General features: G+C 41.0%; 1 protein-coding gene across 1 annotated transcript in view; it reads right to left on the reverse strand.

The window, feature by feature from the left end:
- Positions 1-10,397, reverse strand: part of C1QL4 (complement C1q like 4) — a 78,718-nt gene extending 68,321 nt beyond the window's left edge. The window contains exon 1 of the mRNA XM_063444734.1: positions 9,353-10,397. Within this exon, the coding sequence (XP_063300804.1) occupies positions 9,353-9,901 (549 nt within the window). The 5' untranslated portion in view covers positions 9,902-10,397. The remainder of the gene's footprint in view (positions 1-9,352) is intronic.
- Between the last annotated feature and the right edge of the window lie 4,082 nt (positions 10,398-14,479).

Genomic DNA, 14,479 nt, shown 5'->3' on the forward strand with positions numbered 1-14,479 from the left:
CTATTATGGACTGGAGCAGTAAGTTTACCCATCAACTTATTTATGCCATATATATGAATAACAAAATAGTTATACTAGATGAAATCACTTTGAGCAGAAGGAAATGTAAATGCCATTTCAAGGTTACTGACTAGGCTCGATCATTATCTATCATTTTTTCTATATTAAACCTAGTCACCATGTGTATAACTCTGGATTATATTATTATACTGGTAATCTCATTTTGTGTATGTAAGCTTTAAACGAGTATAATATGAGCATGGAGTCTAAAATAAAGTGAGATTTTTCTAACATACTTTGTGACATAGTAAAGAACACTATAGGGTCAAGAATATAAACTTTTACTATTACTGACCATATAGTGTTAAAAACACTTTTTAGACCCCTGGCTCTCCCTTGCCCCACTAAAATATTTCCAGTGCCTCGTGGGTCTGCCAACGCTGGCCCCGCCACCAATCTGCCTCCTTGGCTGAGATCATCAGAATTGACAAGCTCAGCCAATCCAAAGCTTTCCCATATCATATTATCCCCTCCGAATGCAGTCCCTTTTGTAGTATCTTCCCTGTTTTTCTCTTTTAGTGTGATATATTATTATAAAAAAGTTTACACTTTTCAGAAATATTAAGGATCTTGTTTAAGAGGAACGTTAAGTTTGTATTTGTTATTTTTTTTTATATTCTGTTTCTTTGGAGGATGAAGTTCCAGAAAGAGTAGGAATGTTTTACGGCTCACACTGTTGTAGACTGTCATAATCTGTGACCGTTTAACCCCTTAAGGATAGAGGCAATTGTCCACCTTCTTAAGGGTTTTTCTTTAAATGCACCCATACAAATTATACATATGTATAGATATGAAGTTCTTTTAATATTCTATATGTATACCTAACACAACATTAATGGGATTATTCTCTAGTGCCCACTGAATAGAAAGTCTGGACATTGTTAATGCTATTTAACAATCTGGATTTTTTACATCAGGGCCCCGAACAGGCCTGAATGTAACCAAATGTCAACAGACAGCTTAGATCTGCACTGAATGCTGCAAAGGACCTGGGGTTTTCAAATCTGGGCCCCGTTTTCCCGAACTACAGTTAAATAACCCTTGGTGGCCAGAACATGCTAGCCAGCCACCACATTGTAAAAGTAAAGTAAATAAAATAAATAAAAAAGTCCCATGGAATATATAAACCCCAGTTTAACAGTGATCTGTCCAACCCACTATTATTTAAATGTAACCCCTTAAGGACCAAACTTCTGGAATAAAAGGAAATCATGACATGTCACACATGTCATGTGTCCTTAAGGGGTTAAAGTCCCCTAAATGATGCCCAGGGGAAGTGACATGGATCCCTCCCACCCCCCTTTTATTTCACAGGCCCCATTGCCATGTAATGGGGCATTTTTAGCAAAAGGCTGATACCGGAGAAACTGACGGAAGCGAAGCACAGAGAGATGGACACAGGTTTCTTCAGGAAGGAAGAGATTCTTTATTGGATCACCGATCGGGACTCAGAGGGACTAACGTCACCAAAATACCACAAGTTCTGAGCCCCGGACAATAGTGCAGGCTCCTTATATAGGCACATAACTCCTCCCATATTAAGCTCCACCCGCACATTCTCTTGACCAATCAATACAAATAAGAATTAACTTCCTGCTTGACCGCATGGCTTGTCCAGCACAATGGAGGAGGGGGAATACTACATCCTGTATTCTTGCACATGCTCCGTACACTACTGATCGTATCTTGCCTCGTGCAACCAACTGATCGATACGTCAGCATATGCACGTACACATGCCACGTGGTAATCTCGGCCTACTAAATTTATTTTTTTACCGAGATTCCACCACAAGGCTAGGTTTAGACATTAAGTAAATATTCCACCACTACCCACATGGCAGCTGGGGGCATAGGAAGGCGTTAAACTCCCTCATTGTACTACAGGGGTCTTATTGGCCTCCACAGGCTTTTTATTTATTTATTTTTTAACTGGTTGCCACATAATTTACCCTCACAATGGCAAAGGTTATTTAACTCTTTGTCTGCTGGCTGCTAGCGCTGCAATTAGGCAAACAGTACTTAAAATTAATGTTTGCTTGCATAAAAGCAAGAGAATTATAATTTGAGAACATGCATTCGGTCTCAAATTTTATTAAACCGGTGCTTTATGAATCTTCAGAAACCTATACTTTGTACAGGCTTTAATTGCAAAAGCAACAATTTTAATTTGAACACCAGACTGACCGAATTCCAACCAGATTTGGCTTTAGTAAATATGAGAATTTTCAATGCAGCTGGAATTTAGCCATTTTTGCCAGATTCATCTGGTGTTTACTAAATAATTCCATATATATGATTTGCATATTATAATTTTTACACATCAAGTGCAACTAATGCAAAATAAATCATAATAGATTCACATATCAGTCTTAATTGTAAACTTATTTAATTGAGTAAATTCCTAATATTTTTAGGATCTAAATAATTTTTTCTTACCCAAATCAAGTGCTGATCTTCCTGAGCGCTGGGTCGGCGCTCCGCCTTCTCTGACGTAACCTGACAGGGTGGCGGGGGGGCTAATGCGCATGTGTGGAGCACGCTGCGAATGCATTAGGCCCTTCCCATAGGAAAGCATTTAGTTAATTATCAAGTGAATCAACAAAAATCTATTGTATTTGCTCACTGGCAGCACAAAGAGCCAGTGGCCAGAGGGTTAAAATTTAGAAAAAAAAATGATATAGGTTTATAACATGCATTTTCTAACTTAAAAAAAATTATTGGGGTATAATGAAGACCATTCTCCTTATGAGTTTGTCATCTAAAAGGTGCTATAATCAATTTTTTTTTAAATCTTCTAACTTTCATTGGAATTGACCACTATGTGCCTGCAAATGTGGTTCAACTGAATTGTGTAAATTTAGTATAATTGAATTTGTAGGCAGATTAATGGCCAATTCTGTTGAACTTGAGCATTCGGTTATGTATTTTCATCATTTGGTTCCAGATTCCAGTTTGGTTTCATTCTGATTATTATCATTCAGTCTAATTTGAAAGCTTCATTGCATGAAACATGTCTGGATTTTGGAATCCAAATGTCCCCAGATGGTACCGGATCATTTCTGCTAATCAAAGAGAAAGGTATTTGGAATTAGTAAATAATCTTGATTGTGTCAAGTCTCACTAGTTTTTTCCAACCATTTTTAATTGGCACCTCTAACCCCCCCCCCCCCCCCCCCCCCCCTACATGCAGCACCAAAATGCGGAAGTTTTATCCTTTAAATGGGAATATTTGTATGGAAGCTGGCTGCTTATGGCTTGCGAAAACACCCTGTAAGTACTGGGTTTAAGAAGATTCTGCAGTAAATCTTTACAGACAATTTTAGCTCAGCTGAATCACTATTGAGTAACTGGATTTGCACAGGTTTCCTATGGCAATTCAGCGCTGCAGACAGGGTTAATGGCAATTCAGCCACCCAGAATCCTCCTACTGCAGTGATTGCAGTCTCTCGTGGCCCAGTGTGAGCTCACACCATACACATAATTGGATAGACAATTTCTTTATTAAAACATTACAAACTGAGGGTGAGTCTATTGAGCTCAGGATACCTCCTTTTTTGTAAACTACGTGATGTTTTCGTAGACTCTTCCCATAACCTTTTTGCATCATAACCACAACAAATACCTGTAGTCATTATGGTGCGTGGATGGTTACTTTAAGCATTCCACCTGCTTTATACTACTATTGCCATGATGTACAAGCACAGAAGACACATCCTAGTCTGAGGCATGCCAAAGGCTGTTCAATTCATGGGAATTTTTTCATAAAAATATCATCTCCAGTCCTTGTCAATGGATGCTGTTTATTTAATGTTGCCCGTGCTGGTATCATTGTATTGCAGGTTACATGTATTTTTTCCCTCGAGGTTATCTTGTATTAACATTAAATTGGTAGAATTGGTAGAAGTGATATATATGTGTTGACCCATACACAATGACTATTGTTTTTGTTGCATGAATGGGGGTGGCACTTACTGCTAATGGTAAATGGGCCAAGCCCTTATTCTATCTTGATATGATGTAAGCAATTATTCATTAATCTGCGTTAGAAGCATGTATTTTCAGGTAGAAACAGTTGAAGAAGTATTTTGTATTATTATATTCCCTGCGGTTTATTAATATAGCTAGTGCTCAATATATATCACATATTTCTTATTAAGATGTAAAACTTGCTCTTTGCGCATATTATAGATATAGATAAAGCATCTCTATTGTAAAATAAGGTGACAAATCTGTTTATTCAGGCATATTATCACACATGCAAACTTCAAGGCGAAAACGTCCGCAAACAGGCCTATTCTTTACTAGTTTAGCATTTTTAATCCCATAAAATAGCAATGATATTTTATGATATACTTTTATTATGGGCCTTGAAGACCCTAGCAAAAAATGGTTTGTCCTGATAGTGTAATATTCTAGCTTTATACAGCTTAGCTACTGTTAATTAACCGGGACATTCCATTTTGATATAAAATCTTTAAAGGCTAATTTATTATGACATAATTGTTCCATCAATGTCCCTTAAGGGGTTACAATCTTAATTAATTAGGTGATTTAAAAAAAAAAAAATCTAAAAACGAAACAGTCTCTAAAATGTAGAGCAATATGTGATCATGTATTAATTTTATAGAAAACAGAGTATGTAAATGTTAATTTACTGACTAAACCATCAAACTTTAATCAGAAATATTTGATGATGACGCCGACTACTCAGACACCTTTGCCTGTTGTCCGATTTACGTGGTTATTCATTAATCTCAGAATTTTACAAAATTAAGCAAATCAAGCCAAGCTTTGAATTAAGCTGAGTTGGAGAATTGCCTAAATTTTGCCTTTCGAATTTAATTCTCTACAATACTGAGTTTAACAAACAACCCTTTTAGAGAATGTTTCCAATTTAACTATTTTAGCCTACAAAATGCAATGCCCTTGGCAATACTACACACTTTCCGGCCTTAGTGAATACAATTGTATTTGATCTATTGACACCAGGCCGCCCAGTTCCTGTCCTCGATTGCCACCAACTCCCAGGCCAAGCACACTGAGAAATATGGCTTAATGAAACATGTATCAGATCTAATTGGTTAATTACATGTTAATTAAAGAAATGATAAAATACTGGCAGATAGGTGGCCCTTGAGAACAGATTTGGACAGCGCTGTATTGACATATAATTACTGGGTGATTCAAAGCAGAATTCAATAACCTGTGATCTTTGCTTGGAAAGGTATTTAATTAACCTCTTCCCTTAATGATGGCCCTGTGGGGACTAGTCTTCTTTCACCACGGATGGAGCGAGCGTATATGATATATCTCAATTCAATGGAACTTCCCTCTAACCCACAAAAAAATATTCACAGGCTGTTAAGGCTCCATCTATTTTCTTTGTTCTTGTCTCGCATTTACTGCTACTATCTTCTGTCCCTTTGTTTCTATGCAAAAATAAAAAAAAAATGAATATGTGAATAAATTAAACAGATGTTTCTGTTTCAATACTCCTTTACGTCTTTACAATTTAAAAAAGTGGTGGATTTTTTTTGATCACTGACATTTGGATTCTCAAGTTACAAGATAATTATTTGGGTACACCAGGCAAGTTAGCAAGCCTTTCATTAACCCTAACAGTGACGGAGTATTAAGTATCCGAAAACAAAGCAATAACAGAACAGTAGCCCTTGCATATCTCAAACAACAATCATATGGTCCCATACTTAAATGTATTATTTCCGGTTATTTTTATTTTTATTTTTTTTGATTGTTGAAGATTGAAAAACGGTCTTTCTATTAAAGTGGCGCAATCACGTGAAAGCCAAATGTTACAATTATTAATTGATTTTTCTTACTGATTCCACATGCTATTAGATAGATAGATAGATAGATTAGATAGATAGATAGATAGATAGATAGATAGATAGATAGACTTTATTTTATACTTGGATAAAAGACATTTACAAAACAGTTAACATGTTCATTCTTTGTATGGGATTATTTCAGTATCAATGGCTGCATACAGTAGTTGGTCCAGTAAAATTCATCAATGTGATCTCTGTTTTATCAGAGGAAGGCGTAGAGAGACTAGCAAGGCAATCCAAGTGGATTGTCCTTCTTTTGTCACTGTTGGCGCTTCTGTGTCTTGATAAATGATCCCCTGGCTTGCGCTCTCAATTCCTCTACCTGCAGAGATGACCTCTCAGACAGCAGCAGAACTTAACCCCTTACACACTTATTCACATCCATCTAGAATTCTTGCTACACTAGACTAGCCAAAAAGTAATAACCAATTCCTCAGGATTTTGTACACTTCTTGGGATTTTGATTGTTAATTCAGACTAGGTGGGAATTTCATTCAAAGTACATCAAAACCACAGTGGAAAATTAACCGTTTACTACGAGAGAGAGAGGGAGAGGGAGAGAGAGAGAGAGAGAGAGATAAAGAAAATTGTGTAATGTTTTAAATGTTTTGGAAGAGAGGGGGAAAGAAATTGAATTCTGCTAATATTAATTACCACGGAATCCCTAACATTGAGAAACTTCAGTCTACTGGGAATGAGAATGAAAAGTCCGAGACTGTTAGAGAACAGACAGCTTTAGATCATTGTCTGTCTCCTACTATAAAATATTCACCACCTAAAACTGAGACAAACATCTCTCTTTCATTGGTGTTGATGCTTAATCTGCTACAAACGATGCCATTAAAGTCATACACATTGAGCAGCTGCCTAGCGTTCCATCTCCCCCCTGAGTTCGCCAGGGCTGGGATATATTAACAGAAAGTCGCAGGAGTCCTGCGCCGGTTCTTTTCTAGAACTGGTGAAAAGGATGGAACCCTGCGAGACATGTGTCAGGAGAGAGGGCAGCACAGGTGTATGTATGTTAATGGGAAACTTCGAATAAATAAAAAGGCAGCGTAATGAGCATCAGGGGAGCAGAGAGCAGCTGGGACCCCCTCCCACCCCCCACTATAACGCTCTTACTCCAACATCGAGCGAAGATAAGAGGAATTAGCTGCTCTCAGTGAACAGTATAGCAAGCTTTGCGATTATACAAACTAATACAACGTATTATACAAAGGCTAATTAACTGTGAGAAATGATAATTACACATGAAGCTTTATTTAATACTGTATAGAGTCTATCAGAATTAATACTGGACTGGGCGAATCTGTAAGGGTTTATTTAACAAGAAGGGGATACAACATATGATGTAGGCTGATAGAGAGACAGACAGACAGATATAATTATTTCACCCTAGTTTTGTCAGTGTTTCTTTTCTCAGTTTTTGAAAATACCCAGGGTGTCACTGAGGACAGAATGTGACCCAGATCTCAGCTGAGAGTCCGATCCAGACACAACTACTCCTTTATTCGTTAGAGCCAATCCCCTGTTTGTTCTCAGTGCATTGTGCAGGCATAGGTTGCATCGCATGTCGTTTCCCCTCCCGTAGTTTTAATCCGTGTGGTCCAGGTAGAACATGACTTGTATTTATACAGTTAATTCGAATTCCGTATTTCCAGTTGTTGTTCGGTACAATTAATTATTTTCTAACGAATCCAGCTCAGTGGGTCAAATAAATGTGAGCGAAATCAACTATTTTTGAAAAGCAGATATTAATAATAATCACAATGAAGAGGTCGCTCACGGATTTCCCAGGAGTTTAGCTTTATAATTCTCAGATTTATAGAAATTTGGGAAATTGGAATTAAATGTGGATTTCAGTAATAAATGAAATACATTGTATAAACGCTGTGTGGGCAGAAGGATTTCATTCAAACTGCAACAATATCATTCTTTCTATTAGATTTTTACCTTTATTTGCATTATTTTGAGAACATTTGAGAGGACAAGGACTATGTCTGCATAATTTGCAAATCTATACAGTATATTAACCCATATAATAACTATATATAGTTATCACACACACACACACACACTATAACGAGTTAAATAGATATTTAAATTGTACAAGATAGTAAATATTTGCTATCCACTCCTCATTTTACACGAAACATGCTAATTAAAACAGAGAGGCAGGGGTCTCTGGTATGATTAGGTGGAGAGCATTCAGCCAGTTAGAGAACCAAATTAACCTGAATGAATGATATGCAGTGATAGGTAGGGTACCAGGTTATCGGAATAGTAAGTGGTGTGCAGCCAGCCAGGGACTGGGACCAATGCTGCTCCAACGTACTATTAACTCCTAATCAGTAAAGTACAGCCAGACAGGTAGAGTACACTGACACTGTAATTAATACAAAGTGTGGAAGCAAGTAGAACACACTGATACTGTAACTAATACGAGCTATGCAGCCAGCCAGGTAGAGTATTCTGTCAGTGAAACTAATAATTGTGCAGTTAGAGTACACTGACACTATAATAAAAAATTGTGTAGACAGTTTAAACTGACACTGTAAATAATAATAATTGTGCAGTCACAGTAAACTGACAATATAACTAATAATAATTGTGCAGACAGATTACACTGACACTGTAACTAATAATAATTGTGCAGACAGAGTACACTGACAATATAACTAATAATAATTGTGCAGTCAGAGTACATTGACACTTACTATTAATAATTGTGCGGAGTACATTGACACTGTAACTAATAATAATTGTGCAGTCAGAGCACACTGACACTGTAACTAATAATAATTGTGCAGTCAGAGCACACTGACACTGTAACTAATAATAATTGTGCAGAGTAGACTGACACTGTAACTAATAACAATTGTGCAGCCAAGTGGAGTACAGACACTGTAACTAATACTAATAGTGTTGTTAGGTAAAGTACACTGACAGTATAAAGTAATAAGTACTGAGCATCCCATATACCTAGGTGTGATGACGTAAATGCCTGCTGAGGGGAGTCTGTTTTGGGAACACCTTATTCCCCACCTGTTGGTAATTCCCTTCATGCTGAGTCTGGATGTCCTGTCAATGCCACCTGCTGCTCTGCCTAACCCACAACAGTTCACCGATCATTCTATAGACACCCCTTTGGTCGGAGTTAAGACCTGGCATGACATGATAGGCAATGTATAGATTTTGTTATAACTTTGATCAAACGAGGCTTGGAATAAGTGATGGTATGTGGGTATGGGGGTATGGGGGTGGTTCAAGGGGAGGGGGTTAATCAATAAACACTCAATGATCATGGACATTAGATATTATTACACATTATTATGGGGATACATGGCTGTCTGTAGATAGGGTAGCAATTAAATGTTTAAGGTTTCTTTTTAAGGGGGGAGGGGGGAGGTACGTTTGGGGTGCAGCATGTATGTTGTACTTACCTGTGAGTTCTTCATCAGGTCTGCCCACATGCTGGTCCCGTCCCCACCTCTCATCAGCACGTGGTAGGCGAAGAAGTAGATCCCCGGCAGGGGACAGGTGAATTTGCCCGTGGAGGGCTCATAGTAGTTCCCCACATTGGTCACAACATCATCAAAGCGTAACACCTCGTAGCCCTCGTGTGGCTTCCTCAGCCCGGCATAGAAGGCGATCTTAGGGCTGTAGTAGGATGACACGTATCCCCCAGGACCAGGACCCGGGGGTCCCGGTGGCCCCGGTCTGCCTGGTTCTCCAGGGGGTCCTCTAGGTCCTTGTGGCCCAGGAGGTCCAGGAAGACCCCTTATTCCGGACTTGCCCTTCCTGCCCTGGTCCCCCTTACCTCCCTGCAGGTGAGGAGGGGGTGATATCAGAGCCAGTTCCTGGCTGGCCTCCTGGGTCTGGGGGGTGTAAGGGTCACAGACCATCTTACAGCTCCCCAGCATCTCATAGTGGGTGCTGGTTTTGGAACTATTCACCAGCAGAGGGATGGCTATCAGCAAGATGAGTACCATAGCCACCCCTATGGCCGCACCAATGACCCTCTTCCTGCGGCTCAGCCTGGACGCTGCCAGGGCTAGGAAGTCTTCTTCACTTTTGGAAGTAATGGTGAAAACTTCTTGAGGACCAACAAAGAATAAGAAACCAGCTCACAAGTGTCCCACTCCAATGGCAAAGGGCTAAGAGCAGCTCCCAGTGCAGTGCTCACACAGTCACACCTGTTGGCCCACTTAACATGTAGTTAGAGTCCTGCAAGGCTGACCCCCCCAATCCCAAAGTGTCCTCTGCCTGTGGGTAGGATGGAGAGAAGGGAAGGCTCTTTGTCCTGAGTGATTCCTCTTTCTTCTATAGCCTTTATTGCAGATGTATGGCTCCAGGGCTGCTTCCCTCATCCCAGCTCACATGGACATGATCCTTGTTGCACCTCCTAGCTCCTCTGAAACGTTTCTCAGATGCAAACGATAAGGGAGGTCTGGGGAGGCAAAGATGTGTGAACTGTCTTTAAGAAAATCAGAGCGACCTCTGGTGCCATGAGGAGGAGGAGAAGCTGAGAAGTGAGCTGCCTGCAGGCAGCGTGTCTGATCCCATCCCATCTCCTGCAAACCCTCTCTCTCCTAATTTACATGAGAAGAATCAGATTGGCAAAGACAGGGTACCTTTCAGGGCAAAAAAGGAGGAGGGGCTGCTTGTATCATCACAATACAATATTCACATTGAAAGGCAGTGTTTGCAAAGAACTTGTTACATGTTCAACCAATTATCTGAGACCATATTCTGTAACAGGTATTTCCTGTGTAAAACCCATATCTATCTATCTATCTATCTATCTATCTATCTAGTTATTCATCCACCCATCCGTCCCTGATCCTAGAGTCACAAACGCTTGGGTGCAGATTTTTTTGGCACCCAAGTGGTTGTGGCCATCCTTCTAATGTCTCACCTTTACACATGTTGAGTACAGACTTGCATGTATCTATGGCAACAACTCCACCTCTCAATTAGAGACTATAGTTGGGGACTGGGGCAGTTGTGGGGATTAAGTGCTGTAGTGGGGAGTTAGGGGCGCTAGTGGTGGGTAGGAGCTAAAGTGGGGTTAAAAGATGCAGTGGGGGGATTAGGAGCAGTAGCTGGGGGTTTAGAAGCAGTAGTGGTGGGTTAGGGAGTGTAGTCAAGGTTAGGGAGTGTAGTGTGGGATACTGGTGGTAGTTGTGGGTTAGGGAGTGTAGTTGGGGGTTAGTGAGTGTACTGGGGTGTTTGGGACTGTAGTGGTGGGTCAGGGAATGTAGTGAATGTCGAAGTGTAGTGGGGATAGTGAGTGTGGTGGTGGGTTAGGGAGTGTAGTGAGGGTTAGTGAGTGTAGTGGGGGGATAGGGAGTGTAGTGGGGGGTTGTGAGTGTAGTGGGGGTTAGTGAGTGTAGTGGTGGGTTAGGGAGTGTAGTTGGGGGTTTGGGAGTGTAGTGGGGGTTTGGGAGTGTAGTGGGGGTTAGTGAGTGTAGTGGTGGGTTAGGGAGTGTAGTGGGGTTAGTGAGTGTAGTGGGGGCTTGGTGAGTGTAGTGTGGGGTTAGTGAGTGTAGTGGTGGGTTAGGGAATGTAGTGGTGGGTCAGGGAGTGTAGTCGGGGTTAGTGAGTGTAGTGGGGGTTTGGGAGTGTAGTGGGGGCTTGGTGAGTGTAGTGTGGGGTTAGTGAGTGTAGTGGTGGGTTAGGGAATGTAGTGGTGGGTCAGGGAGTGTAGTCGGGGTTAGTGAGTGTAGTGGGGGTTTGGGAGTGTAGTGGGGGGATTAGGTGGTGTAGTGACAGGTTAGAGGCTGTAGTAAAGGGTTAGGTAGTCTAGTGGGGTAGATAAGGGGCTGTTTCTCCCCCTTATTCGGAGGCTTAACTTTGGCCAGGGAAGGGGGAATCCTGATCTGATAGTCCGGTGGGAAATGCAGCTTGTCAGAGCGCTCGCTATGACTGGAGCTTGTCTGAGCGCTCGCTATGACTGGAGCTTGTCTGGCACACAGCACAACCAGGAACACTGTTGAGGCTGGGCTGAGCCTCTTCCAAGCAAGCTCAAGCCAAAGGTAAGTCTCAAGGAGAGGGGAAGAAACTGCATTTTTTTTTTAAATTAAATCCCGTTATCTACCCCACTAAACAACCCAATCCCCTGCAACTATACTCCACAACCCCCACTACACTTCATAACCCCCACTACATCCCCTAACCCCCTACTACAAATGCCTCTAACACCCCACTACACCCCATAACCTCCCACTAATACTGCCTCTAATACCACACTACACCCCATAACCTCCCACTAATACTGCCTCTAACACCACACTACACCCCATAACTGCCTCTAACACCACACTACACTCCATAACCCCCACTACTACTGCCTCTAACACCACACTACACCCCATAACCCCCCACTACTAATGCCTCTAACACCACACTACACCCCATAACGCCCCACTACTACTGCCTCTAACACCCCACTACACCCCCTAACCCCACTTCAGCTCCTATCCCCCTACTACTCCTAACTGACACTACATCTTCCAACTCACCACTGCAGCCCCTAACCCTCCACTACAGACTTTATAACCGACTACAGCTACTATTTCCCAAACTACAGCCCTTATACACCGCTACAGCCTCTATCCCAAACTACAGCTTCTACTAGACTTAGACAAGTGTAGTCATTGTCATAGTAACATGCATGTCTGGAATGGACATTAGTACAGAGGAGAGGTTAGTAAGATGACCAGGCCCACCTGGGGCAGCAAAGGAAAATTCTGCACCCAGGCCTGTCTGTGGACCTAGGATGGGCCCTGGGTTGCTGTAAACCAGTATATCATGCATGTTCACTATGATGTGTGAGAATGTATTTTATATGCTAGGTATGTATCATCCCAATGCAATTAAGTACTTTCCCTGTGTCTCCCCTCTTTCTCCCCCCTCTTTCTCTGTAGAGATTGATTAAGAGCTGACAAATCCAGCAGGAATCACCTAGGGGTGCAGCAAAAGATCATAAACCCTATCTCATTCCAACCCAATCAGCAATTAATCAATTAAAAAGCCTGCTCTGGACAGATGTGTCTTTCAGGTTTTCATGCAGTAGGTGAGAGGTCCTTCATTCTGCCACTTCTAGAAAGCTCATATCTGTGTGTTTGTTCCACACGTCAGTCCCACTAGTACCTCTGCCTGACGCAAACAACTAAATCCTGTTTTTATTATCTCCCTGAATTGGGCATGCTGTGCATAGACAGATCTAGTGTGTTAGCCTTTGTTTCTGCTAGATAACAGGGTCCCTGGAAAGCAGGAGAAGGTTGGCACATTGGTTCATGTAATATTAACCCTTTAGCTGCCAGTGCGTCCAGAAAAGAATTGCTGGCTCCTACAGCATACTAAGTTAAAAGTTTAAATATCTATGGCTATGTGAAGCTTAGGGCTTTTTTTTCTTTCTTACTTTCTTTTTCTTTTGTTATTAATGTGTATACAATAAAACCATACATCACCTTTCAGGTCTTCAAGATACCTTTCACGAGGGAGCTGGGCACCATCCTAAGTCATAGTTAGGTGTGCTAGAGTGAATGATGGAATGTATTAACTAAGCAGTGTTTTCAGTGAGCTGGTAAATTACTGGAAACATTTAAAGAGACACTCCAGGCACCAAAACAACTTCATCTCTTAACCAATCAGCGGCTACCCTGCCTGCATTTTGTGCTTCCTGAAAGTGAAATTTCAGAAGCCGGATGCCGCCTGTGGGGGAGTGGAAAACGCTGTTGGAGGCAACATTGGGGTTAACCCCTTGAGAAGAGTGCATTCTGGGGCTTCCTGGCACCTTAACAACTTCATTTAGATGAAGTTGTTTTGATGCCTGGAGTGTTCCTTTGAGCTAAGGTGGGGGAGGGGAATTCTACAATTCAGAAAAGCTGGGATTTGTTATGAACCTCTCTTACTTTGGTCTAAAGTTAGCAAGTGGATAGTCAACTTCACAGCATCTACATTTTTAATGAATGAACCCAAGACACTGACATTCAAATCTATGTCCATGTCAGGGCATCGTACAATAATTGCACTGTTTGGTGATGTCTACATAAAAGTGAATGAAGCCTACATAGAAGCATGGATAACAAGTCTGGCTTAGGTTGAAAATTGTATTTGATCTATACTTTTCCAAAATTCTTATCACTTTAAAGAGCAGTAGACATTTTCACGAACACAAAGTAAGGTATTACATTTTGCAATACCTATGGTTCTGTAAATATGGATTTTAAAGTAGAATGCTGTTGCAATGTCTCTCCTGCTCAATTTAGGGGTTCTGTTTCTTGCCATCTGAAAAAAATATCCCTTATTTGAAGCCTGTGACTTTGCAGTTGAACTTCAGATAACTTACAATAAGAGAGGAACATTAAGTAGTCAGTAGGAGAGATTTATCAAAATGTTCTGTTCTAAAAATTGTTGTGAAGTACTAACAGTGCCAATCACCGTGGAACCAGCAGGCACATTCCACTGGTGATCCCACCTCTTTTAAATTTTCGCACCCCTTTTTAGAATCGAACACTATGATAAATCTCCCATTGTGTTAATATACTTGGCAGAAACTGCCA

This window comes from Pelobates fuscus, chromosome 1, assembly GCF_036172605.1.
Source record: "Pelobates fuscus isolate aPelFus1 chromosome 1, aPelFus1.pri, whole genome shotgun sequence".
Classification (NCBI taxonomy): domain Eukaryota; kingdom Metazoa; phylum Chordata; class Amphibia; order Anura; family Pelobatidae; genus Pelobates; species Pelobates fuscus.